Source organism: Orbicella franksi, unplaced genomic scaffold, assembly GCF_964199315.1.
Source record: "Orbicella franksi unplaced genomic scaffold, jaOrbFran1.1 SCAFFOLD_30, whole genome shotgun sequence".
NCBI classification, from domain to species: Eukaryota; Metazoa; Cnidaria; class Anthozoa; order Scleractinia; family Merulinidae; genus Orbicella; species Orbicella franksi.
The window spans coordinates 1-26,862 of NW_027670758.1; the positions used below are offsets into that span (position 1 = coordinate 1).

The 26,862-nt window shown below is 37.9% G+C and overlaps 2 protein-coding genes across 3 annotated transcripts; both read left to right on the forward strand.

The window, feature by feature from the left end:
* The first annotated feature begins 6 nt into the window (after positions 1-6).
* On the forward strand, positions 7-12,521 carry LOC145474675 (protein Aster-B-like). The gene is made up of 11 exons (XM_081455177.1): positions 7-218; positions 1,038-1,129; positions 2,327-2,376; positions 4,523-4,576; positions 5,499-5,633; positions 6,139-6,205; positions 6,958-7,014; positions 9,501-9,599; positions 9,950-10,027; positions 10,645-10,687; positions 11,188-12,521. Exons 2-11 carry the CDS (start codon positions 1,095-1,097, stop codon positions 11,260-11,262), a joined length of 693 nt encoding a protein of 230 aa, XP_081311303.1. The 5' UTR covers positions 7-218; positions 1,038-1,094; the 3' UTR covers positions 11,263-12,521.
* A 491-nt stretch (positions 12,522-13,012) lies between these two features.
* LOC145474674 (serine/threonine-protein kinase 26-like) lies at positions 13,013-26,564 on the forward strand. 2 transcript variants are annotated; one of them, XM_081455174.1, is made up of 12 exons: positions 13,014-13,288; positions 13,518-13,597; positions 16,078-16,228; positions 17,763-17,819; positions 18,495-18,603; positions 19,020-19,177; positions 19,443-19,628; positions 21,734-21,882; positions 22,480-22,615; positions 23,187-23,264; positions 23,835-23,971; positions 24,713-26,564. In XM_081455174.1, exons 1-12 carry the CDS (start codon positions 13,268-13,270, stop codon positions 24,714-24,716), a joined length of 1,266 nt encoding a protein of 421 aa, XP_081311300.1. In that variant the 5' UTR covers positions 13,014-13,267; the 3' UTR covers positions 24,717-26,564. The 2 variants fall into 2 exon arrangements, with proteins under 2 accessions (XP_081311302.1, XP_081311300.1); XM_081455176.1 differs by lacking the exon at positions 24,713-26,564 and having other exon boundaries at positions 13,013-13,288; positions 23,835-23,975.
* Positions 26,565-26,862: the final 298 nt, after the last annotated feature.

Here is a 26,862-nt window from a genome sequence, read left to right on the forward strand (position 1 = left end):
TAAGGCGGTACGGGAACCTCAAGCAAGTTAGTCAAAGTTCGGTTCGCTATGAAGATTATTACTATGAAGATTGCTGAGGAGTAACTCTTACCAAGCTACATTACCTCATTCCAAGCCTTACAGTTTGTTTTTTGTTTTTTGTTGGTGTTTTTTGTTTTTATTGACAGCATTGCTTTCAGGGTAGTGTACCAGGAAAGTTGTACATCATACAAGCTGAGGTTTGTGGTTTCCTCATTTTTTATAACATCAAATCTTGAGCCTATGGTTACTCAAGGACCTTCGCGCGAAAATTTTCCAGTCGATAGATTTTTTTAAAACTTTTACTGCAGTCAGATATATAGCAGACAACGCTAAACCACATTCGATTTGTTAAACTTAGCGAGCGCTCTCATGCATGACGTGGCGTGTGAATTTGCGTCTGTGCAGTAAAGATGCGCAGAAACAGTTAGCGCGAACGTCCTTAATATATCATCGTGCATGTAACAAAGAAAGTGTTCTCGCATTTTCGGTTTTGATCATCAAAGTACCCGACTACTACAGTGGACAAGGAATGTCTCAGTCTCTCTTCAGGGAGAGCGAACGCAACAGACGTTGCCTGGAGAACTCCTGGATGACAGAAACGCGTGATGCGCGCGCGACATCCAGCAGCGGCCTGCAGTCTATAAAATGCCTACTCAATACCAAAACGTTGTAACTGCCGTACCATAACTTTCAGCCTGCATTTAGTGTTTGAGAATTAAACGACAGAGCATGTTAGTGATTTGGTGAATGTCATAAACAAATTTTTCTCTAAAATGTTTCAGAGCTTCTCGAAAACAAAGCCTGGGTTTGTCCACACACTGGGTATTGGTACCCATTCTTACTTCGTGGATTCAATTAATCACCGTTTCTGTTGGGTTGCTCATGCATGATCTATGTATGTGTGTAAACTTCATTAGGCGAGGATAAAGGACTAGTGACTTTCCTGAACATTTATTTGATTGTGGTAGGATTGTGTTTTATGAAAACCCGCTTCATTCATTTTCTCTGTGTCGCAGGTTAATAACGAAGGTATTCCATATGGAGACAGCTTTTATATCACCAACAGATACTGTATGACCAGGACTTCAAACACGACCAGTAGATTAAGGTATTTTTTTCCCTGCGGATTCTTTACAGTTTCAACATAACGTTAAGTTGTAAATAAGGTACCACTGAACGCGTGCTCAGTCAATAAGGCTAGTGCCAGTAAATCTATAAAAATATTTTCCGCTGTTAGCTTTCTTTTCCTTTCCTTTTAGTCTTGTTTTTTTCTTTTTTTCTTTTTATTTGCGTATTTGTTTGCACCTCTCTTTAGACTGAAATAGCCCCTGCATAGAGGGCCTTCATTCACATGTTGAATCTAAAAACAAATGTTAAATGTTCTAACAGAAATGTTTTTTTTTTAAATGTTAAAGTGTTAAAAGATGTTAACATTTTTAAACACCATTTAATATTTTTTTAACATGTTTGGTTTTATTTAACATACGACTAGTTTATTGGTGACGAGTAGGTGCGAAGGGCTTTTTGGGTTTTGAAATCAACGACTTGGGGATTTTTTAAAGAAGGCATTCCTTGGTCGATTCTTTTACGTTGACTGTAAAGGTTCGGAAAAAGGATACTGTAGGGATGTGGAAGGTAAACGAAAAGGTTGCTCTTTATGTCAAATATGGCATATAAAATGTAAGGGTTCGGACCTCAGGACGGAGTTTCTTCGTTTAATACTCTGTTGAGTAACCTTTCTCGCTCCCCCCCCCCCGACCCCCAACACTCGACGATCTTAAGTTCACAGACTGTGAGTATTTCAGACGTTGTCGCGCCCCTTTGAAAGAAGTCAAGTAAATGAAATTAAATTTCTGCTGGTTTCGTTTATTGGAACTTCCGACTGTTTACATAAAGACGCGACAAGCCAGTGATTTCATGCGTGACCAGTGGCGTGATCGCTTGCGTGATCCTGGAAGACCAATAGATTTGTGGCGTATTTGTCTTATTTCATCGTCAACAGAAAACCTTCGTGTGCACAAATGCATTGACGAATTCAGTGAGTAGATAAAACAGCGCGAGACTAAATCTAGCTTTATTATTTTTATACCTGTAGGTTTCCCAGCAGAATGAACTATAACACACGCACATTCTCGGCCAGAGCCGAAAAATAAACTCTTCGATATGCATGTCTTTGTGGAATGATTGTGATGCTATAAGATGTTATGTATGAATAAATTTTGCTTGAGCGGACGTCGCTTTGGTTATTAAGATGCTCACCGTTCATAAAGTGATATTACTATTATGTTTTTCTCCTTTATTGTAGAGTATCGTCAGAGGTAACCTATCAGAAGTCAGTATGGGGTTTTGTAAGAAGTGAGTATGCCTTTTCTTTTGAAGTAATAATGCTTGAACCGACGATATATGCGATAAACGAACAAATAGCCGGACTCTGTTGAACAAGAATAACCATCTGTTGAACAAGAATTCAATTGCAGCTGTTTCGTCGCCTCATGTTTCTCACGACACATAAGACAGATCAAGACTGGCAAACCAAGATTTCGTTAACTTTGATTTCCTTTTTTCTCCCTATCTCTTTACGAGACAAATATGGTGATTTAGTAAAGAGAAATTGGATACGATATTTCTCAGGGAACGAGTTATAAAGGGTTAACAGCCTTGTCCAATGATCTACAAGTTATGAACAATGGCTGTTGTTATACGACTTGTTGGTCGCAGTAAGTAGCCGAACTATCGTTCATAATATTGCTTTGATGGTCGACCGAATCCGTATTTGCAAGCCAGCGTCTTATGACAACACTGTAGGTACCTTTTCTTATTAATATCTCAAAGAAAACATTTTTCGACATGACCCAAGGATCGGTTCGTTTTGCTCGAATCTGGACTAAATGCATTTAAAGAGCTAAACCTGGCGTTGGATATTGAAGTCTCCGAGGACTGCTGAACTGCTCTTAGAATATTGCAGACACAACTTGTGGATGTCTTGGTGTGCAAATCAGATCGCACAAAAACGGTCGAGAAGAAAACATTGATGAAACTCAACAAAAAATTGTCTGGGAGGCCTCAGTTCAAGATGGTGGTGCTGTGGTCTTGCATTTTAGAACTTATCCCGTTTGCCTGAGGTTCCAGTATTCTATCTACTCCATTCTCCATCCGGCCGATTCTAGCTGTGACTGAATACGTAAACTTCTCAAGAATAAAGAGAATGTATTATTTATAACGCCACGACAAAACAATCACAGCAGAGCAGAAGTACTTTGAATACTTGAGGTCACTGTCGTTGATTGTTGCCATAAAATATTGATGTTATGTTTGGGAAATAAAGTAGCTGATTGGTGGAGAGCAATGCCATTTTTGCAATCATATCAGCGTTACATAGCTCTGTGTTTTGGTTATAAATTGGTGCTCGTGTTTTGAAGAGGTACTCGTGAAGACAACTTATTCCTGTTACAGCTGTGCACAACGAAACTGATCGAGCTGGATGAATGGTTTGGAAAACGTGTTATCGTTATTAATTTTTGACAAGTTATCTTTAGGGGTTTTTTGGTCGATTGTGGACCACGTATATTGCGTAATGCAAGGCAGATATTTGTCAGTCTGGTGCTGTTTCAGTTCTTTCTCCTCTTCTGAATTGCTTCTCCTCTTCTGACCTGCTAGTCTATGACTGACACAAACTTCTGGTCAGGTTCCGCGAATGTTTCGCTCGCTAAGACAATTCCTGCTCTAGTTGATAACAAAATTTACCCACGCTGTCATCTGTTTTTGCTAGCAAATGCTGGAGAAATTTACTGTTGAGTTGCCCTGCTAAACGATAGGTTAAATGTGTAGAGTGGTTTTTAAAGAGAGGAAAAGATGGGCTAAGAGTAACTTATGAAATGATAAGAACTTTTATAAAAGTCATGTGAATACTTTAAACCTCGTATTTTTGTGTGCGTAACTTATTGGTATAACAAAGAAATGCTTGGAAATTGCATTCAAGATCCACGCTTTTTGTGCACGTCTTGTTTCTGCGAATGCTTTGTGCGCTTTTCGTTGACAAACTCCTCAAGATCTTTATTTGAAAACAGTTTAATATTAAAGGCAACAAAAGTTTTCATTATCTCAAAATGCAAATCGTCATTACTGGTTTCCATAGTTTTGTGATGTAAGTTTCGAGAATTAAGCCTTACATCACAAAAAAATATTCTTCTTAGTTTGACGAAGTTCTGAGTTGTCATCACCTGTGCGCTTGACGAAGAGCTGACATTGTAGAGAGAATTTAGATCTTGACCACGTTTGGTTATTCAGGTTGTCACGCCACGCTTCTGAGAGGAGAGTTGTAAGAAATGGATAACGAGGATGTCAGCAGATTGAGAAGAGATTTTAAGTGTTGCCCACTAGTCTTGTAGTCTGAATTTGATATAAAGGCCGTACTAAGCGGATTACATTTTACGGTAGACTTGTACTGAATACGACTGGATTATTTTGAAACAATCAGTGTTTATTTTTTATTGCCTCGCAGATATGATAGAGAAGAATGCTTTGGAAGGTCTTGAAGGCTATTTCCAGTTTTTAGGTAGGTGAAGCAGTTAATAACGTTTTGCACGCATGATCAGTTTAAAATCAAAGAAGCTTCAAATATCAGGAATCAAGGGTTAGCTCTTGGTGGAAATGTTTTACTGTGTCGGTTAGGCAGTTTTTAATTTTGACTAGAGTGCCTTTAAACCAGAATCGAACTGATCTCTTTGGCCGATCATAGCAGAAACAACGTAGGAAACTGGCGCCAAGCGCGGGAACACGTTCGTGACCTGGGACCTAGTCGCGATTGCTTTTGGTCCTGCACCTGATTGGTGAAGGAGATGGCGCGAGTCTGTTGACCAATCACAGAGCAGAACCATTGTAATTTCGAGTTAGTTTCGGAACTCGATTGAAACTGTTCAATCAGTCAGTCTGAAGCTGATAAGGTATATAGTTGCCACCTTTTGGTCGTCCCCGTTCGGGTTTTCTTTTGTTCTTACCCATATGAAGCGGCCACCCAGAATTTAACACACGTAGTTTGGTTTTGTTTTATAAAAGGTGACAGATAAGAGTCCAAAGTAGAAAGTAACATCTTGAGAAAAACATTCAAACACACGTTTGTTATTGTCTTCACATGATTCCATGTTGCCTTAAAGTATGTTTGTATTTGACTAACTTTACGTTTGTACTAAGCCTCATGCTAATTCTTTACGTTTGTAATAAGCCTCATGCTAATTCTTTACGTTTGTAGTAAGCCTCATGCTAATTCTTTACGTTTGTAGTAAGCCTCATGCTAATTCTTCACGAATACCTATCAAGCGGCCAAACCCCATTAAGTGGCCACCTCCAATTTCCCTGAGGGTGTCCCCTTAATAGGAGTTGTACTGTAACACTACGTTGATCGTAAATGAAGTATTGTAAGATATATAGTTCATCAAGGTAGTAAGTAGAGACTGGCGTGTTGTTATTTGATTCTCCAGTGGAGAGTCTGAGAAGAGAAACTACAGAAGGACAGTGGTCCAAGAAAAGAAAGACATCGCCGACAAGAAGACACAAAAGGACCCGCAGTCTTAAGAACAAGGAAGTCACGGAACCAGATATGGAGGTATCTAACGGTGAGTGTCACGGATGTAACGCTATGAAGATGCTCCATACTTGATGAATCACACATGTGAAAAACGGGTCAGAAAATTAGAAGGAAGAGATTTTTTCAGGTTTACAGCAATCTACTGGTAAAGTCACATTGTTCCTTTAGACGCTCTCTTTGACGAACATGGGTCATAACTGTTTCGGCTTCAATGTGTTTGCTATAAAGTTTGGTAAAACTTGAACTTGATTTAACCGGGGAAAATATTTTTAATGATATTAGATATTGAGTGGACCACAATTTTCAATAAAATCGCATCCAGTGTAAACCTTTGCTGTTATTTTGCTTTTACTTTGTCACAATAGGACTGTGTAGAACGTACATTTTGGAATTACTTAACTTCAAGTACTTTATTCATCGTGGAGGCAACTGGACTTTGTTAGGTTTCTAGCTTTAACAGCTTATGTTATCGCTGTTTTCGCTACTGAATCATTGAACGAGTTATTTTGCTATTTTACTTTCGCGATCTTTAGAGGATAAAACAGGCCTGTTACAGAGATTGTCGGCGAGAGGAACAATATCTCGCCTTGTGGGAGTACGGTGAGTGTTATAAGAACATGTTTGCAAGCCCGTGACTACAAGTACCCTCCCCTCCCTGAATAAAAAGCCCGAGCGATTTTTTCCCTTTCATCCTCATGGGCATGGAGATGTATCGGTTAGAGTTAAGGACACATAGTAGTAACCGTTAATTTAAGAGTTATGATATGTAAAGTCCAGTTGTATTTGTATCGTGATCTAAAACACTACAACAAGGTTGTGATTAGCCGTAAAAGAGACAAGAATCGAACGGACTCCAAACACTGAGTTGGATTAGAAAATTGTAAATTGACCAGAAAGTGCTGATAATTGTTATTTTACGCAAGCATTTCACACAAACCGGTTTATATTTGTCGAGGATTTGTCGGTCGGTACAGCAGCGGACCACTGAGGGAACAGCTACTCGCCCGAACAATGGAACAATAGGAGGATCGAAATGCACCAATCACAGCCGACCTTTGTGATATAAATGATACCGTGCAATCAGTCGACCTTATCGCCTGAAGAAGACTAGCAGTAAGCAGTCGAAACGTCGCGATCTACATCTCAGTGACTACATCGTGAGACAAACGATAATACACTTTATTATCGGTTTATATTTATTGGTCAAATATCCCATAATTCCTATTGGCGGAGAGTTATTTGCAGGTGTAGCGAAACATGGCGTTCTCTGACTTTCCTATTGTTATTTTAGTTCTCAAACTCTCGTAATTAATACGTGATAGAGTAGGATAACAATATTTATTGTTTTTTAGGTCCTATTTGCCTCAAGTAATAGTGACGAACCCCCTTGCAGTGCTTGTGACGATTCTGTAAGTGAAAGTTTTATGTTGACAGCTTGCAAAGTACTTGTAAACAATGCAAACGAAACAATACTGGCACGAATTGCCTATTGGTCAAAAATGTTTCCTACAGGAGAGAAAGAGGTTTCACTGTGTCACATATGCATAATACACTGCGCGATAGATAACAAAAAAGAAAAACGGTAGTTTTCTTAACAATCTGTCACACAATATTCAGCAAACTGTAGGAACGAGAGTGAAGTGTAAAGAAGTTAATTCCACATATATAAGACTTATTCCCTTAACAGGAGGGTGTAGATAAGCCGATGCTGCGACACGAAGTTTACTCAAGAGGCAGCACAAACGACTCTACACTCGTGTTCATCTTCTAAGGAAACATCCATGCCACGTGCGCGGTAACTTTATCCCCGGGAGAACTGGGTCTAAAGATTACCTTGGGAATAATGTCTCTCTCACCCAGCGTCCTCTCTTGTATTCGCCAATCTCATGAAACATAAAAATTTAACGATCCATGGTCCTCGTTAACTCTGGTTTCTCCCGCTTAATCACTTGTATGCAAATTCGTTCTGCTGTCACGCTCCCGGGAATGTAAATAATGTTATTTCACAGAGTCGTGTTTTGTGCGGAAACAATGCATTTCGTGCTAAATAGAAACAATTTATAGTTCAAACTCCGTGTCTCGTGTTTGTCAGCCATGTGTTTAAGTGATGAAGTATGCTGAAGTGTTGTTTTGAAGGCATGAGAGCGAATGATCAAGTGTGGTGTTTTCGCAACAAAGTTCTGTGAGTATACAATTGACAAGTTTCTCGTGTTTTGCGTGTTGTTTTGAATTAAAATACCGATTAACGTTATTTCTGATCTTACTCCATTTTACGCTTAACTGATTTGCCGCCCAAACGTTGGTTTGCAACAGGCTTAGAATTAGTATTTTGTTACAGAATGCCTTCGTTTGTGGAAACGAGATATCCTACTGGGAAATGTCTTTAAGTAAGCTGGGCTGCTCGGATTTCACCTGTTTTCGGAATTCCGCTTTGTCCGTTTACAAGCGCGTGTTGTAGTTACAAACTTGTTAGTGGGATTTTTTAATTTCTCATTGTGCAGGACCATTCTTGATATTCTAGACTTTCCTTTGCCAATTTTGGACCAATATCTTTTCAACTCGATTTTCCGAATTTCGTCATAACAAACAGGTTGAAGGGTTCTGCTTTCGCTTCCTAAAAAATTTCACTAAGCATGAATAAATTAGCCAAAACAGCTGTGAGAAACCAATTTACCACGTTTCATCTTCGAGCCTGGCCGATAAATGGTGTCACATTGGTTTCAACTAAACGGTTTAAGCAATTTACGAGCCAATCTCATTTTATTTTGAAAGGACGCGTAATGTTGCACGAATGTGATAGTTAAAGACGGCATGGTTGAATTACCTTGAACCGAGCCATGCGTGTGTTTTGTCTCTTAGCTCATTCTTTTGAATCAATTTTCGCCTCTAGTTGGCTATAAGTCGTTTTCTTTTCTCTTTTTTTTTCTTCTCGTTGTTTTTTTCAGTTCTGTAGATCTCGAAACTGTCAAACACACTTGGTTTAATATTGTTTCGACTTGACAAGGAAGATTAACCCAGGTTTATTACTACATTATAATAGTAGCTGCTTCTGTTACTTGTACTGTATTCTATTATTGTCTTTGGTTAATCGCATTGAAATAAGAAGCGAAAAACAGGATTAAATACTCGGCTGAGTTAATCTTGGATTAGTATTAATTAGCTTTCGGCTAACTGTAGCCAGGTGATACATACATACATACATACATACATACATACATACATACATACAACCTTTATTTATACACGATAAAAGACGTCAAAGCTAACAAGCTTGTGGGGTCGTGTACTAATAAGATACATAAAATAACTACAATTAATAGATAAATAATTAATACAGTTAATAAAAAATTAATACAAGAATTAAGTAATTCTTATAAAAAATATAATTTTGATAACAACGAATGATATTAAGTTTCACTCGACAAACTGCGATGACAAGCTCGCATTTCTCTGTTGTGGATTTCCCACGGGACAGAAACTGTGACACTTTAATAGGGAGATTAGTAGCTGGGCAGCTGGCCTGAATACCCAGCTTTCCTTGCGCGTCTGTCTCCTTTCTCGCGCGTCTCACTCCTTCCCCGCGCGTCTGTCCCCTTCCTCGCACATCTATCTTCTCGTACCCTACATTATTCTTGCGCCTCCTGTGTTAAGGGGTAAGTTTGAAAACAAACGTTTGTGCTGTAGCGGCGGGAACGTTTGACTTGCCACCGACTGACAGAAAACTAGGTGCGTGAATATTCTACAGACATCCACCAAGTCAGTTTCGGTTTCCACTGTGGAAACTGTCATGTCAGATGATGATTTTTGTTATTCTCATCACCTGTTTGCTTGTTAATGTATTGATAATGTGAGAAGAAACTGTATGATGATCACTGTTGATATGCTTTCTCTTTAGGCTTGGTGCGTTGCTTTTGCTTAATGTGGTTCTCGTGTACAGACTCGTGTTACTAGAGCACGCAACTCAGACAGGAATACACTGGGATGGAGCTATCAAGTAAGTATTCATGGTGGATGGGTTACCATAAAACTCCGGTTGTAAACCCCCCAACCCCACCCCCCCCCCCTCCCCCCTCTCTCTCGTTTATAAGACCCCGGTTATATTCCCATCTAAATGTGACTATTCTGGTTATAAGGCCCCCGGATATAAGCCGTCCTTTACTTTTTCTTGTTTCGTTGATGAAACTCCTCACAGAACCAGTAGAGCGTTGAACAATATTTTTTCTTACTATGTCGTCAAATATCTCTAAAAATCTGTCCCTCCTAGCAAAGGACCTTCACAAGCTATTTGTTTGCATCCTTACACGCATGTTAATTTGTTATTACGTTTCTGTTAATTTACTACAGGGACCTTCCGGTTGATGCTCAACAGTGGGCCCAACTACTTCAACAACAAAAACATGTTCAGGAGGTAGAGATGAGAAGGTGAGTGTAAATACTTGGCGTTCAAACGCACTGAGTGCATACAGATGCCTTCCGACGTGCACTGAGTGCATACAAATGCGTTCAAACGCGCGCTGAGGGATTGCAAATGCGTTCAAACATGCGCTTAGTGAATGTAAATACGTTCTAACGCACTTTGAGTGCATGCAACTGCGTCACGCACTCTAAGTGGATTCAAGTGCGTTCAAATGCGCGCTAACTGTGTGTAATGCCGTCAATAGCGTTCAAGCACATGGAAGCCGAGCAAAGGTTCCTTATAGCGTTCTTGCTACGAATCGTTTATTTTTTCAACTTTTAACCATAATTTGGAGTGACAAGTTCCCAATTCAGTCAAATTGCTGGGACAAGTCGCAGGCCCAAATTTTGGCCTCTGTTACTAGATCTTCTGACAACAATGGGTAGTTCAGACAGACCTACTTGCAGGGTTTAGTTGCAGGTACCTCGTGTGTCGTGTCATTACGACATTATACAGAGCAATTTAATTTGACGAAACTCTTATCTCTTTCCTACAATTCTTCAGTGATGTTTTGTTGCAAGATGTCCTTTAACGTTTTTTTTTTTCTTTTTTTCTTTTTCTTATGTGTCGTTTTATCATTCAGATGGCGAGATGTCCTTGCGTCATCTATCCAGTTAATGAATCAGGTATTTATTTTAAAATGCATAGATCCACTGGTTTGGTGCGATGCTCTAATATAACGGTGAGCGTGCTGGACTCAACCCCTGTCCAAGGCGACTGTGTTATGACTCTTTACTCTCACAGTACCTCTCTCCACCCAGGTGTACAAATTGGTGTTGGCCAACTCTTAGGCCAGCCTTCTAGTCTTTTCATGCCGCAGAAACCGAAAATCTCCCGCAGAGCTTCAAAGTTGTCTTATTCAATTAGAGAACAATAGGAGTACCTCACGGGGGAAGCTTAAGCGCACGACAAATAGGTCCAGCATTTTGTGCTGGAGGACACAATTGCGCGGATAAGCTAGAAACTTGTTTAATTCGATTTGAAGAATGTTCGTCTCAAGGTTGATTACAAAATGAGTAATAGAGAAATTTGCTATTGAAATCAAGCAGCTTTTATAAACGCTAGATCCAGCAAATAAATAAATATGCGGCTAAGGCCTAAGTGTTATTGTGGTGTTTTCTCGTAGGTGCAACAATCGCTGGATTTATTGCAGGAAGAGCTTGGCAAAGAACAGACTACTGCTGCAGCAGAAGCCACGTGAACAACACGAGGACAGCACGTGAAGAGCGCATCATAAATGGATTGAGACGTGTTTTGCTGCATATACTGAGAGAAGAATGTGTCCTAGTCACCGCGTTGGTTCCGTAAAAAACGCATCAAAATAGAATTAAAAATTCTAGTGTGACGGATACAAGGTGCAGGGACACAATCTTCAACCCTTACGCTTGTTTACAATTTGACAGCCTGGATGATAAGAGATTGCCTTAATCAACGGAATGGTTATTACAATAGTTTATTTTGTGAAAGAACTTTTATTTTTTGAACTCACTCGTTTACAGTTTTAGTTAATCTGAACTTGTACTTGTCCTTGTTCAATCAAACACAGATCTCGCCAGCGGTCAATCGCACTGCGCACGTGCATTTCCCCCAGTAAATGCTCCCTTTTTCTCTGAACCAAAAGTTAAGACATTCGCTGAAACGTTGATATTAGTAAGCCAGATCTGCATAGATAAGCTTGGCACTGTCATCTACCTAGTTTATCTGATAAACTAGGTAGATAACATCACCTTGTAATTTCGTTGACCTCTGCACATTTTCCCTTCAAAACTTTTACAAACTTTTAGGTAACGTTAACCCAGAAGTCTTGTTAGTGTTTTTTTCCTTGCGTTTGACCACTGTGAATTACATTTTCTACCACTGCAAATTCAGAAGAAACCTTCACCGTGATTTTTCGAACTGTTCAACATTTATCATCGTTGTTTGGAATGTTTTATCTTTTCAGTTCTTCTGTTGATCAGAATGAACCGACAAAGACTTACTTAAGCATGCTCAGATGTAATTTAACTTTTAGTTGGTTATCACGACTTATCTCGAGAGAGCATTGCATAACTCTTTTATCGCATGTCTATTCCATACTGTATGAGTGCGGCGTGGCGGGTTAACGCCGCAACATTCTATCCACGAGATATCGATTCCAGTCCTCCAACATTCCTACTAAGATAACATTCATATTTGGTAACAGATACGTGTACAGAAAGATGTCTCAGCCATTGTAGATCAAAGTCTTGCCCAAAGTCTATGTTGTATTACTTTCAAAGCAGAATCATTCGTTGAAATTCACACTACAAAATATTCGAAAACTAAAGTAATTCAGTAAGAATAACAAGAAATCCCTCTATATCATCGTCACACAGAAATACTACTATAACTTATCAACAATTTTAAATTGTAAATCAGGAATGGGATTCTGGCATAGAAAAGTGAATGAATAAACATGCGTATTGAACACCGTTGTGAAGTTTATAATCCTTTGCGTGCAACCCAATGGAGAAACAAGCTTGATCTGAAACAGAGGGAGGAATGGTGCCAAGTTTACGATTGTAAATCGAGGAAGGAATCGCGAGTCAGACCTTGAAAGTTTTCACCCAATCTCCGTGACATGAGTTGCTTAGCACTATTTGCCACACTGGGAAAATATTAGGTGGTGCCAAAGCGAAAATCGATAATTATGAATACGAGAAGCATAAATATCTACTTTCATCGAAAATTGTGCTCTAAGAGCGAGAGCTGTTCTTATCCTTGAGGAAGATAACTTTGATTCTGTGTGAAATTTTGACCAATATAAACAATTTCAACGCCTCTAACACGCTCCAGTGTAATAGCGGCGTGCCCTGTGCCAAAAATGTTCCTTTCAGAATAGGGACCATTAGAGGTCGGGCTGTTTTGTGATTTACTTCCGTCACGTGACATACCCATATTTGTATACTGGTTCTCAGCCGAGCGCGACATAATGGCAGAATGGCGGCCTTCGAACTGCAGGGAAGTGGGATTTTACACAGAGTTTTCTTCGTAAAACGCCTTGGGAAAACCTACATTTTCATTTAGAAACACAGTGTGCAGCACTCTTTGATAGCATTATGATAGTTTCGTTGTTGGTGCACATTTAAATTTAGCCGTGAAGGAGGGTACAACAATCCAACGAAGTCAACCGACGTTCCGTAGGACGTTTTACATGAATTGTTCCGGTAACTGCAATCTTCTTCTTCATGGCAGCACAAAATAACGTGGTGAGGATTTTATTTCATTGTTAATGAAGAGATTGTTTTCAAAGCTCGAGGTAGTATGCTTTCCACCAGTAATTAAACTTCAAAGTTGCAAAGCTCGAATTAACTATTAGCCTTTGGAAGAATTCCCGATACAAATTTTAATTTGTCAATTAGAATATAGCTATACACACCTTTCGCACACCTTCAATAGTGTTATTATCTTATTAGTGACTTGATATATTGCATTTAGGGTATGAAGGCTGACCCAGAACTTCTATTTTCGAAACTGGAACGAATCGGCAAAGGATCCTTTGGTGAAGTATACAAAGGGTAAGTGACGAATGTTTGCTTCCTTGTAGACAAAATAGAAATGACCTTACTTTGAATGAGATCGTTTATCACAAGGAAAATTCTAATAGCGACTCAAAGAGGTTTTTGTGTTTTTTGCACAATAAATTTTGTTTGTTTGCACAGAGGTTAGTCAATTTGGTTCAAGATTATTAAGTCGAATGTGTTAACCAAAATGTAAATGACGTCTTTACTTGACCACATTCACATTTTCTGTTTTCGCTTTTTAATGGCTCACCATCCCTGAAATAAGACAACTGGACCTGTTTTGAAAATTTCTATAAAAGGGCATCATCTTCGTTTTATTACAATCTACATGTGAACGTCTTGGGTTCTATTATATAAGGTTATGTGTAGTCCCTGCCCGTGTCTAATATCTGGCAAACTTCAAATAAGGTTTACAAAAGGGTGAAACATCATCGTGACTATGTGACAAGTTATTTTTCATGATATGGTAGAGTTATATATGGTATGATTCATTGTTTACATCAGGGTCAAAGCCAAATCTCATGTGTTTCCCAAGGTTCCCAACCGTAAACAAAAGAAAACATTGATCTGATTGCCATCAATTGTCACAGTGGTAATACACGGTGATACTGTGTGAAATGTCACTGCACAAAAAGAAGCATGTGCTCTACAGCTTGCCAAAGATGTTGTAAGCTTGTGGTATCCAAGTTATACCTTTTACAAATTTCTATTACTGTCATAACCCTTGGTCAAAATACATTTAGTTTCTTCTTGACAATTAGAACCAGGGCACATCACATCAGAATGGAAGCTAGGGTTGAAAAATCACGCTGGTAATAATTATTGGTGTTAAAATGATACTCACAAGCCAAATAAAAAAGGTAGTCGTAAGATGTGCACTTGAAAGGCAAGTCCAGGATTGTAAAACGGCAAAAGCTGCCATCTGCGTCCCAGTCATAGCTGGCTTTTGTACTGGGATATTTGTCTGATTCTGAAAAAAAAAAGAGAGAGAAAGTTGGCAAAATCAGACTCCCTATCCAACAATGAAGCCACCTACACAACCCTGAGTGGTATAAAGACCTCTTACTAACGGAGTTTGAGGGCGGTACTGTAAGTTACAGACCAAGTTTTTCCCCATCAATTTATGGCCCAAGGGTGAAGTGTACAGGCCTTAAATTGAAGGGGGAAAATGAGGATCCATATCCTACAGTACAGTGCTCAAACTCAGTAAGATATTTATTTTATCTCCACTGTGTGTCTGACAGGCTCGGGAACGATTTCTATTCAGGCAGAACAGTTTCAAATTTCTGACACACTTCAAAGCAAAATGAGTCGATATGAAATTGTTGTTAAGTGACTCTTAATTCGTTAGCCAGTTTTAATACACAATTTCAGAACTAAAAGAAAGTTTTCAACTTTTACTTGCTAAAAAGTTAAGAACGCTTGGCAATAAATCACGAAACATTTTGGCGACAAAAACAGCTTTAATTTTTAGTGGTCCGTATAGTGGAATATGGCCCACTAAATTGACCAATCACAGCACATTTACTAACAGAGATATGATGATATACCTTACCCCAAGTAGAATGATGATGTTTGCTATGCCAGTAGTTTTGTTGGGGATTTTGCTTTGTCCATGTTCCTGAGTGTAGTTACCCTTGTTCATCAGAGAATAGTGTGCAGGGTTTTTTTCTTTAATGTACATTGTAATTAATTACAGAGCGACTTGGCAAAGCAGGATCAGTGCAAACACAAAACAAGCCCTCTTTGAGTTACCTCCTGCCAATGTTTCAAAACCAACTCTTCGCGGGGAACTTTTCACTTGAAATTGAGCAGTTTTGCGTGGCTCATTTTGACTCACAAGACAAAAAGCAACTTGGAAATAGCCTATAGATTGCCATGAAAGTCAATAATTGAAATCTGCTTGATCAGTTCTCTTCAGTCATTAACATTTATAATGGAATAACTTTCTTATTCTATAGTTCAATAATAATTATTGAACTATAGAATAAGAAAGTTATTCCATTATAAATGTTAATGACTGAAGAGAATTATTGTGATAGGATCAAGTTTGTGTTGTGAGTTATGCTAACTGTGCAGTCATTTTTTTCCCAGTCTTGACCATCTGCGCCCAGATCTGTTTATTATGTTAATAGTGGTATTGTTGCTGCTGTAGTTTGGTGGCATTTTTTTTTTTTACCTTACTGTAATGTAGTTAAGAATTTCTTTGATCTGAATTCTGAGCAAGTTAAAACACAAGCTGTTTATGATCCAGTGGACTTTGTGTTTGTTGTGACATGAATATGTTTTTATTGGCAATTTTTCAAACCAGGTGGTTTTCATTTTCCTGTCTCATGGTCATTACATGATGTAAAAAAAGCAGATAACCAAAAAAATTAAAACCACAACATACATGTATGTATATATTTCTGCTCTGATCAAATGTCTATTTACATGTCTTTTGTTTTCTTGTTCTTTTTTCTTCTTTTCAACAGCATAGACAATAGGACAAATACAGTTGTTGCCATTAAAATAATTGATTTAGAGGAAGCTGAGGATGAAATTGAAGACATTCAGCAGGAAATCACAGTCCTATCCCAGTGTGACAGTGCTTATGTTACAAAATATCATGGCTCATATCTCAAGGTATTTACAGCACTGCTAGAATTTGTTTCTTCTAGTCTCGTTCTTCAGATGTGAGATTATATGTGGGTGAATTGGAATGTATTACAACTGTAATCTATCAATGCGATGCTTTGACTTTCACTTTCAGAATACTGTTCCAAGGTTACCCTCCTTATACTTCATAATGTGTCATTAAATGAATATACAGTTAAACCTCCCATAAGCGACCACCCAAAATGTGAAACCTAAGTGGTTGTGGGAGGTGGTTGCAAACTTTTGTCTCATTAGCATATGGTGACTGCGGGGACTTAACCCATGTTTTAAATGTTTTATTCATGTGAAACATCAATTTCAAGGAAAATCTAATAGTGCCCATTGAGAAATTAACATCCCTTGTACTACCCAGGAATGTGATAATGTCACGTCACATTATCTAATTTCCGCTCTATTATCTGACAATTGGTCACTTACGAGAGGTTAAAAACAAAAGAAAATTTCAAACTTTTAGTTCTACATTCTGTAAGAGTGGTCGTGGTCGCTTACAAGCGGTGGTCATGTACAAGAGGTTCCAAATATAGTGATTTGACACAGAAACTTTTGGTTTTTTGGAAAAATGGTTGCTGAGAATAGGTGGCCGCTCATGAGAAGTGGTCGCAACCTGAGGTTCAACTGTACTTGTGCTAGATGCCTGAAATTTTAGTTCTATGCCAAAAAGCATCTAATAAGCACCCTTAGTTCTAATTACTGCCCCTTTTAAATAGTGATATTTTGTCTATAAGCACCCCAGTTCCAACTGGCAGTCCCTACTGTATGTACATGTACACGTACATGTATTTCTTGCACAGTTCACATTTATATACCTGCATTACAAAACAACTGTCTTGACTGTTTTTTCCATTCAAGGACACAATATCTTTTGAAAAAAGATTGCCTTTTTTTCACCCAATTCCTGAATTTTTATATTGATATTAAGCACCACTATTTCCTGGAACAACCTGTTGTAGTTCTGTTGAAAGAGAGTGACACAAGAATTTACATGCATGTACATTCTACTCTGACATCAGGATTCAATAAAAATGATATGAAATATACTGTTTACCCTCTCGTAAATGCACAGGGCTGCAATCACTTGCAGTGTCACAGAATGTTCTCATCACATCCTTGACTTTACCTTGACTTGCAAGATGTCCGAGGTTTCTGATTGACAACCAAACTTCCATATTGACATAGCACCTACATCCATAGATATCCTACACTATCTCTGTGTCACTGTTACTCAGTTTTGAAATTTTTGGGCACACAAAAAAAATCAATCCAACAGTCTACGGTGATCTTTCAATGGCTTCAGTATGCCGTCAGTTTTATTAGAAACATGCATGTCTGAGATTTGATTCCAAAAATTTGACTGTGCTGTCAGAACAAATGAAATTACCATAAGCCATATGCTGTAGACTGTAAAGTGTAATCATGTTTATTGCACCCTGAAGACCTGTAACATGGATTCATGGGTCCAGGTTGTTAGTTATATTGATTTTGTGTATGTGTGTGTCACCAGGGAACAAAGTTATGGATTATTATGGAATACCTTGGTGGAGGATCAGCCTTGGACTTGGTATGCATGATTATCTTAGATTGTTATGTAGTGTTTCGTGACGGTTGGGAAATTACAAAATTTAAAAATTTAAATGGCATTATACAATGTTCAGAAAAAGATAAAAACAGCGAAATTGGTTTGGCAAATTTCAAACCAGAAGCGTACTTAATTAACAATATAGTAAAAGAACCTGGAATTGGTTAGCAAACATTTTAGTGCTTTTCGTACATGTATTATATTGCAAGGAGGGATATGCTCCTCTGAGTTTAATCAGGTTCACAACCATGCCAGCTACATTAGGATTTATGTTTTGATGGCTGGTCACATTTTTTCCATTGGAAAGTACATGCATCTATTCAGTGACTTGCTTGGTTTCAGTTTCAATGGACATCAAAAAACCTTGTTTGACAGTATTTAAACTAATGAATTCAGAGTACGTTTTGTATATCTAATCATGTTATATACATGTAGCTGTGAATTATTATTTTTACACACATAGATAGTCTGAAATAGCTGCATGTAATGTCATACCTATGCTTGAAAATTGATCTAATTTGTGTACAATAAACACATTAAATTAAGCTTGTTATTAGGTAAAATTAATTGTTGCACATTGTTGCACTATTGCGTTTTGCAATTTTGATATACAGTTGTTAACAACATTAACATATTTACTGGTTTGTTTCACATAAGATGAAGGCTGGTGCATTTGAAGAATTCTACATTGCAACTATCATTCGAGAAATCTTAAAGGGCCTTGACTATCTGCATTGTGAAAAGAAGTTACACAGGGATATCAAAGGTGAATATGAGAACATGGTTTGCATGTCATACACATTCTCTGTCTTATGCATGCTGTGTACAAGCAGATACATGTACATAAATTATGTACACTTTTCATAGCATGTGAATATTTCAACCAGCCACCCAATACACTTCATGAAGACTTGGCTTTTTACAAGTGGAGATAAGCAGGAAGACTATTCATGTACATGTAGTAAACAAACCATGTTCAAAATGTTTTGATTAACCAATCGTAATTTGTGTGCAGATAAATAGTCTGCTATGGCTGCCTTTTCCACCTGTTTGACTAACAATAAAAGTATTATTTTTAATGCTGAATCAGAGAGCAAGGAAAGCAAGCATGGTCAGGCAACTGTGGTATTGCTGGCCACATTTCCATAACCTATTATACTTTTGTTTGGCCTGTTTATTTAGCTGCAAATGTGTTGATGTCAGAAAGTGGTGATGTCAAGCTAGCTGACTTTGGTGTTGCTGGACAGCTGACAGACACATTAAACAAAAGAAATACATTTGTTGGAACACCATTCTGGATGGCTCCAGAAGTGATAAAACAATCTGCTTATGACTCAAAGGTGTGTTTCCTTCCTTAAAGTGGACTTAAATTTAGTTTTATATCAGTCATGAACACAAGCCATATAATAAACATAATTAATTTTACTTTTACAAAAAAAGAAAAAAAAGAAACAGAGTACAGTTCTGTCATTAGAGGTATTTAGCACCAAGGTTTTCGTGTTAACGGACCAAGAATGCATGCATTTTGTAGAACTACATGTACAGTAAGTGATTGCTTTCAATGTTAACAGTTTTTGCTGACTTAATTTTGTTCTTTTTTTACAGGCTGATATCTGGTCTCTGGGAATTACAGCTATAGAACTGGCCAAAGGAGAACCACCTAATTCAGATCTCCATCCCATGAGAGTTTTATTTTTAATACCCAAGAATAACCCCCCTGAATTAACTGGAAATTTCAGTAAAGCTTTCAAGGAGTTTGTGGCCATGTGTCTAAATAAAGATCCTAATGATGTGAGTAGCAGGGCTTGACACTAACAGTAGCCAACTAGCCACAGACTAGTAGAAATTTAGTTTTGGCTAGGAGGTTTTTTATTCCCACTAGCCACTTTGACTAGTCAGCAAAATGAAATTGGCTGAACTAGTTTCTGTCTCCTTCAAGGAAGACAAACACAAAATTTACACTTTCCTCGGAAACAAGGTCAGAATTTCATTGTGGACATATCATGGTACCAGGTATGTGCTGTTCAGCATGTACATGTATGCAAATTTAAGCTTGTCTACTTTTCGCTGGGTGGTAAGTAATCGGGGAACTGAACATGTTACTTTTGTTGAAAGAAACATTTGTCAAACAAGACAGCATTTTCTGAAAGCACACATCAATGCTCTTTTGTGTTATGAAATTTTTTCCATGCACAAAATAGTGCAGAACTGTAAAGGGATAGTATTTCATTTAGCGTAACAATACATTGGGTGATTTGTCGTTGTATGCATACTTGCAAACTTACCACTACAGAAATAATTAGATGAGAAAGATTTATTTCCTTCGACATTTAAACCAGCCATTTTTAGGGCAGTTTACAGTATTGTTCAGGTAGTTGTTTTGCTTTTGAAACATTTCTATGGCACCTGTCTGTGAAGAAGTCTTGACAGTTTTACAGTGGCGTCTTGGGGATTTCGATATTTTTCTAAGGAAGTCTCAGAGAAAAACAGAGTCCTGAAAGTCTTTTCAGTAACTGGAACTTTTTTAAACTAGTTTAAGTACAGTATAATTACTATTATTATGTATTAAAGAGAGTCGCTTGTGTTGTGCTTTCAAGTCTTGCTAGTAATTTTGTTGTTATTGGACCTACCTGAAATTTTCGCGACACATTAATTTTACAGATTTCGCAATTTAAAAAAAAATTGCAAAATTAAAGTGACGCGAATAAGTAAGTGTCAGGAACATAACACATTATGCTACTGTTAACATATAATACCACCATTGTGTTTTTGTTACTTTTGACGTTATTGTACCTTTGATAGAGTCAGTTTACTAAATTCAAAGATGTAACATTGCCAAGGGAATAAATTTTGTGTTACTCGAAAACGCGAAGGTAAATTGATTCAAAATACAAATTTTTTTGCAAAATCACCAAATTTAAGTGTCGCAAAATATGCACACCCCCAAATCGTGAAATAAACATCTCGCAAAAATCTCATGTAATAAGGTAGCCAACCACAATGCTTGGCTAGTAACATCTATGTTATCACTAGCCACTAGGCTAGTAAGTTGAAAAGTTAGTGTCGCCCTGGAGTAGATCATAATAGCAGGTGCCAGTTGCAACATCTCTGGACTAGAACAATTTAGTAAGGGAATTTTTTGTAGCAGACTTTCAAGGGGCATGATGATGAGATGTGATAACCAGTAGAAAAATTGTTTTGGAATGATCTGATGAAGAATATTATCAAGATAGCAAATTTAAATTTGAAAACTTCAAGAAAATTGTAGTTGAAGAATGTGATGTGTGTCCTTTGGACTTCTAGTGTTACAGTCATATCTACTTGTTACAGAAAATTATTACAACAATTGGTGAAAGTAGTAAACGACATTTCAACATCGTCAGGATGTCATTGTCAAGAAAATAAGTATTTGCCACCGTACGTTTATAATTGCAAGTACATGTAGATCTCTTTATAATGCAAAAACTAAGCTACACATTTACTTGTCAATGACATTCCAATGATGTCAAAACTTTGTTTATTACATTCACTAATTTTTGTGTTGAAATCATTTGAGAAGTTACAGATTTGTTTGTTTTGTGAAGACTTGATGAGAGATTGCAAGAAGATTCAGATTACACTTTTTGTTCTTATATGCAGTGTTAGCTGTATCTAGTAATTCAATTAAGACGCAGTTCTACAGGTACATGTCTCTCTTTTGCATGTTAGTAGTGATAAATTAGCAATAACATAGAACATGAGTGTGTATTCTATTTATATAGCACTGATATTCATAAATTATACTTGCTGGACAGTGGTGCTCTGGAGGAAAAAAAAATTAAATTAAAAAGTCCAGAAGATTTATAAATGGTAAATATTTAATTGCCAATACAAATAATGGTGCTCTCTTTTTACAGAGACCAACAGCTAAAGAGCTTCTGAAGCACAGATTTATTAAAACTGCAAAGAAAAATACCTTTCTTGTAGAATTAATAGAAAGGTATAAAAACTGGAAACTAAAGTGCCGGGATGACGATGACAGCAGTTCAGGGGAAGAAAATGAAGAGTAAGTTAACTACATGTTCTTTTAAATACTTACATGTAAATTTTGTTTTGTTTTGTTTTGTTTTTTGTTTTGTTTTGTTTTGTTTTGTTTTGTTTTGTTTTGTTTTGTTTTGTTTTGTTTTGTTTTGTTTTGTTTTGTTTTGTTTTGTTTTGTTTTGTTTTGTTTTGTCCTGTGACAACATTGGTTTCTAAATAGTGGTTTAACAGGAAACAAAGTATATTATTTTATGCATGTACGTGTGAACCACTGACTGATTATCAGTGTAATGTCTTGGCCATACATGTAATTCAAACAGTCTTGTGGCTGTTTCCTTTAGTGGGTGTAAGGGACACCATATAATTTGCTTTAGTTTGCAAAATTGGTGATAGTTATGAATCAAGCACTGAATGAACAAGTTTATTTACTTGACATCTCATCATAGCTGTGTTTCCTCTCCATGGACAGTTTTCATGGAAAGCAAATTACTTCAGCACTTCATATAGCAATCAAAACTCTCTTGTTCCAGTCCGAATCGTAGTATAGCTCTGTCAAATGTACAGTATTTGAAATCTCTGCTGAAGGGTCTTCAGTGTTTCTATCCATTTCTCCTCATTTCAGGGATGGAGTAGGCTCAGTAGGTACTTCAAAGTGGATTTTTCCTCCAGAACGAATAAATCCTTTTGCTGCAGAAGGTGAAACATCCAAAGCAGAAAATAATGCCACTGCAGAGTTAAATAACACAGATGCTCCTGACGTAAGTCCTCATTAGTAGTAGCGTTCAAAAATGTCTTGCTCTGTTGTCATGTCTAGCTTTACTCTGCTTGTGCACTTCGAAGTACGGCCTAACCTAAATTGTCCAGACTCTCTGAGATTTGCTAAAATCGTAAGACTGGATAATCAGATATGCTGACGTAAAGGGACCTCAATTCAGTACCTGAAAGAAATTAATTCTGAGTAGTCGAAAATCTCATGCGGGGTGTGTATGTCTGAGTACACTATATATTGACGTCCTTCAATTTGTAAACAAAAATTTGTCCTTCTAAGGGAGCTTTTAGCATTAAAAAAAGATTTCCTATTTATTGCCGCAGCAACAAAATAAATTTTTGAAAGTACGTCGCTAAATAAATATGATTTCTCTCGCAGATAATCTTTACCATCTACATGACTAACATTGAGTTAAGTGCATAATCGTACCGTTTTGGTCAGTGATGTGTTGATTTAGAAACTTAAAAGACATCAAGTGATTGTTGAATTTTTGGTCCTAAAATGGATATATACCGTGGTTGTTTCTGATGTTAACTTTTTATTTCTGGATTAACATTTAGGTGTCAAAGGTGAAAAATAAAGAAGAGAAACCTCCATCAAAATATTTATCAACTGTTTTATTACCAGCATTGACCAAGGTAAGTACATTTAACATTTTATAATTAGTCAGTCAAGAGCAGTGTCTGGACTTTCTTAATTCTTTTCCTGTCTGAGCACTTTCTTCCTCGTGTACCGCACTGGGAAGAAGTCACTTTGTGTCAAGTCTGAAGTTGTCTGCTCTAACTAAAGACATCAGAGACATGATGGCTCTGTAGCATACAGTGACTAAGACTTCTGTAGTAGGGACTCTGGAAAATTAAATTAACTAGCCTTAACCACAAAACCACAACCTGTGAGCTTGGAGCAACACTCAAAACCCGAGTACAAAGAAATGGAAGAAGAGAAATCTAGTTATCATCTTGTTTTTGTCAGGTTTCCAACAGGCTCTGAGGCAGGAAAGAAAGGAAGCTTGTATTGTCGGTCCAAGGCCCGTATCCGAATGTCGTACTAGCGTCATGTCTAACTCAATCAGTGTGACTCTGGGTCGGCGTTATACTCGTGTCGCTCCCAGCCATATTGAACACAACATTTATCCAGGACGCTGTGTCCTTTTGATTCTTGATCTAAGTTTGGCACGATAGTCATCTTAGAATGTTTTCTTGTTTCAGCTCAGTACAAGTCACAGTAGCCAGGGGCGTTCAGTTGAGCACCTCACTGAGGCGTTCAAATCAATAGAGACGTCCTGTCCAGGCTTCAGTGACGGCTTTGTAGAAAAGATTATAGACAATGTCAAGCGTTCTAAAAGGTGAGTAGGCAAAAAACACGATTCTCAAACCACGTATGCACAATTTTTCAATCTTCAATTGTTGTTGTTGTTGTTGTTGTTGTTGTTGTTGTTGTTGTTGTTGTTGTTGTTCCTCTGTTTGTATCTTTATGGCTAGACTGGCCCGTGGATAGCTACATGAAGTGCTAGTCTAGCCAGTTTATCGAGATCTAATTACAAACGTTAAATTCTCAAGTATTCAGTCGTTTTAATTTTTGCTTTTTACCTAATACGTGTGTTATGTCCGTAAATGGGGTTTTAGGTTGTAAGTAATTTATTTATTTATAATGGGCTGATTCTTTTGTAGGTTACGCAAAGGTAGTCTGTTATCTTCTCCTGTTAAGTTTATTCGTACAACTGTTTAGCGTTTCTGTGATTCTCTTGGGTTGTTCAGTTTTCAGTCGTTATTGTAATACAGTTTCAGGTCATTCTATGCTAAGTTGGTCCGAACTAAAATTGCATAAATTTGCGTGACGTATTTTCCGTTAAACTCTAGCCTCACCCTGAACTGAGTGTAGAAATTGGGAATCTCTGCAAAGTAACAAACTGGGAAGAATTTCGAGATCTAAACTCCACTTTAAATGGAAAGGAATACTTGATTTCTTGTACTTGATTTCTGATATGTTTCGACAAGTATTACTTGTTGAACCAAGCATTTTAACGTTGTAAACTTTGTTAAACTTGTAGGCGCTGGATCTGACTTGGAGTTTGTTGATTTTACAGGTGATAACAAAACAAGATCCATGGCGTAACACGACGTAGAACACAAGTCATCGCTCCGTACAAGCTGCTTCTGATCAGCTCCTGTTCACTAGCATTAACTTATTTCATGTTAAAAGAAAACATAACTTTTTATCACAGAACGTTTTAAAAAAAATGTACAGTCTAGCGTATCGTTTTCCAGTTTTTCGTAATGGCTCGTAAAAGTAATCTAGGAATCAAAGGTGAATAGAATGGAACATGTTTTGTAAAAAGTTAATTATTAATCAGAAACGCAAGACAGTTGGAAGTCACGCTATATTTAGGCTGGATTACCAGATAGACAGGACTCGAGTGAGCCGTGGAAATAAAACCTGCGCTGTATTGGGCTATTTTTGCCTGCATCTCAGCTACAGAAGAAACGTAAGGGATTCCCGAGCGTTTTAATTTCCTTTCTGGTACAAATTACGTTCAACGTACTCTCCGTCAAAAGAAATCTATATATGCAACCGTTTAAATTTTGAGCAAGTGGTATACAATTGTAGTTTCTTTCTCACTATTTTGAAGTATTACCTTGAGGATAAATTCAACGCAGTTATATGGGGCGTAACGCAAGCGTTGCATGAAAAATGTAACGTTGTCCGAAGGAGACTGGTTTCTATGTGCATAATGGACTCTTTACATGCCTTGGCGGGCGTTCTGTTCGTTGTTCTGTCGCGTGTCTTGGGCGTTGCGTGATATCTGACGTAAGGGTTATGAAGAAGATTAGGAATAGAAATTGTGAAAAAAAGAAATCGTGCATTTTTCACTATTCCGGTTGCTCTTTGTCATTCTGTTCTATCGTTTAACAGATTTTGGGATTTTCTTTGTGTTTGCGACATTAGGGAGCTTAAGTAACGACAACGCCGGCGCGTTCGCAATTTCTAGATCTGTTCAGTACGCCAATGGCTCTAAAAACGTGCTTAGGCTAAATATGCAATGACAGCGTTCAATATCAAATGGAAATACCAAAATTTAACCGTGGTCGTTCGCGTTCCTAAGACTACGCAGAACTTGGTCATTTCACGTTCTTGTTTAGCAGGGGACGGTAAAGAAATGGACAGAGATTTATAACGCACCTGCACAGCTTTTGTTTTCCTCAAACCTTTTGTTTGGTGACGTTCTCGTTGCCGTCGTCGTCGTGGTTTGCTTAAGCCCCCTACTGTTATGCGGTCGACTCCCTTCCAACGGACACCTTTGGGTTCCTAATGTCTCACGTCAGCTTAAATACTTTGTGTCCGTAATAATAAGGTGTCCGCAAAAGTAGTGTACTTTGCGTTATTTTGCCAATGCTAGCGTGTAGATTAAGTTTTCTTGAAGACTATCTTTCAATATGACACTTAAAACTACTATGCCATCTTGACTTTGATATATTTATTCGTAAGGCAGATTTTCTTCAGTGCCATCATCTTAGAATCCAGCAAAGGCCATCGTTTCTGCTGCTGAACGAGAACTAGAATATTCCAAACAAAAAATCCCGTAAGTGGGAATTTATCTGAATGACTATTGGCTGTCACTCGTGGTAACTTACAGTAACTCTCGGCACTGTGCCTCGTACGGAAAGCTTTAACAAACGCGCAACACGATGAATGTATACAGTTCGATCACATACGGTGATTTGAATCAACAACAGACGGATAGACAATTGTGCGGTGAATGTAACCGGTCAATTACGACTCCTCTGTTCCCTGTGAAGCATCCTTTTTTCATCACCTTCAAGAATGCTCTTTTCTTGATGTGTTAAAAGTGTTAGAAGGCTTGTCTCTCATGACATGAAACCACCTAGTCTGTCCACAGACCCGTTCGAGTTCGTAGCAAGAGTATTAACCGCAGGGAATTTGAAAAAGCTTGAACGCAAAGGGGGGAGAGGGGGGGGGGGGCTATTGAACGAAAAAAAAAATTGGTCCTCGCTTGCGCTTTTTGAAGAATCAGAAAAATAACTGGTACCCAAAAAAATAAACGTCTGTGGACAGACCAGAAACCTCCTTTCCCCGTTCGATATCTATCCAGGATACAGGTGATACAGATACCCAGGCTGAGGTGTAAGTACATCAAAATTGCAAGTTGGAGGGGTGTTGCATCAGTTTGATTGAAGACAAAACTCAGTCAATCACTGTTTATTCCGACAAATAAAC

Excerpts from the sequence above, each read along its gene's own strand:
- LOC145474675 (XM_081455177.1), top strand. The coding sequence starts at position 1,095 with ATGACCAGGACTTCAAACACGACCAGTAGATTAAG. Across the intron at positions 6,206-6,957 it reads TCTCGCCTTGTGGGAGTACG|GTCCTATTTGCCTCAAGTAA; the intron begins GTGAGTGTTATA and ends ATTGTTTTTTAG. Across the intron at positions 10,688-11,187 it reads CTATCCAGTTAATGAATCAG|GTGCAACAATCGCTGGATTT; the intron begins GTATTTATTTTA and ends GTTTTCTCGTAG.
- LOC145474674 (XM_081455176.1), top strand. The coding sequence starts at position 13,268 with ATGGCAGCACAAAATAACGTG. Across the intron at positions 18,604-19,019 it reads GTTACACAGGGATATCAAAG|CTGCAAATGTGTTGATGTCA; the intron begins GTGAATATGAGA and ends CTGTTTATTTAG. Across the intron at positions 21,883-22,479 it reads TCAGGGGAAGAAAATGAAGA|GGATGGAGTAGGCTCAGTAG; the intron begins GTAAGTTAACTA and ends TCCTCATTTCAG.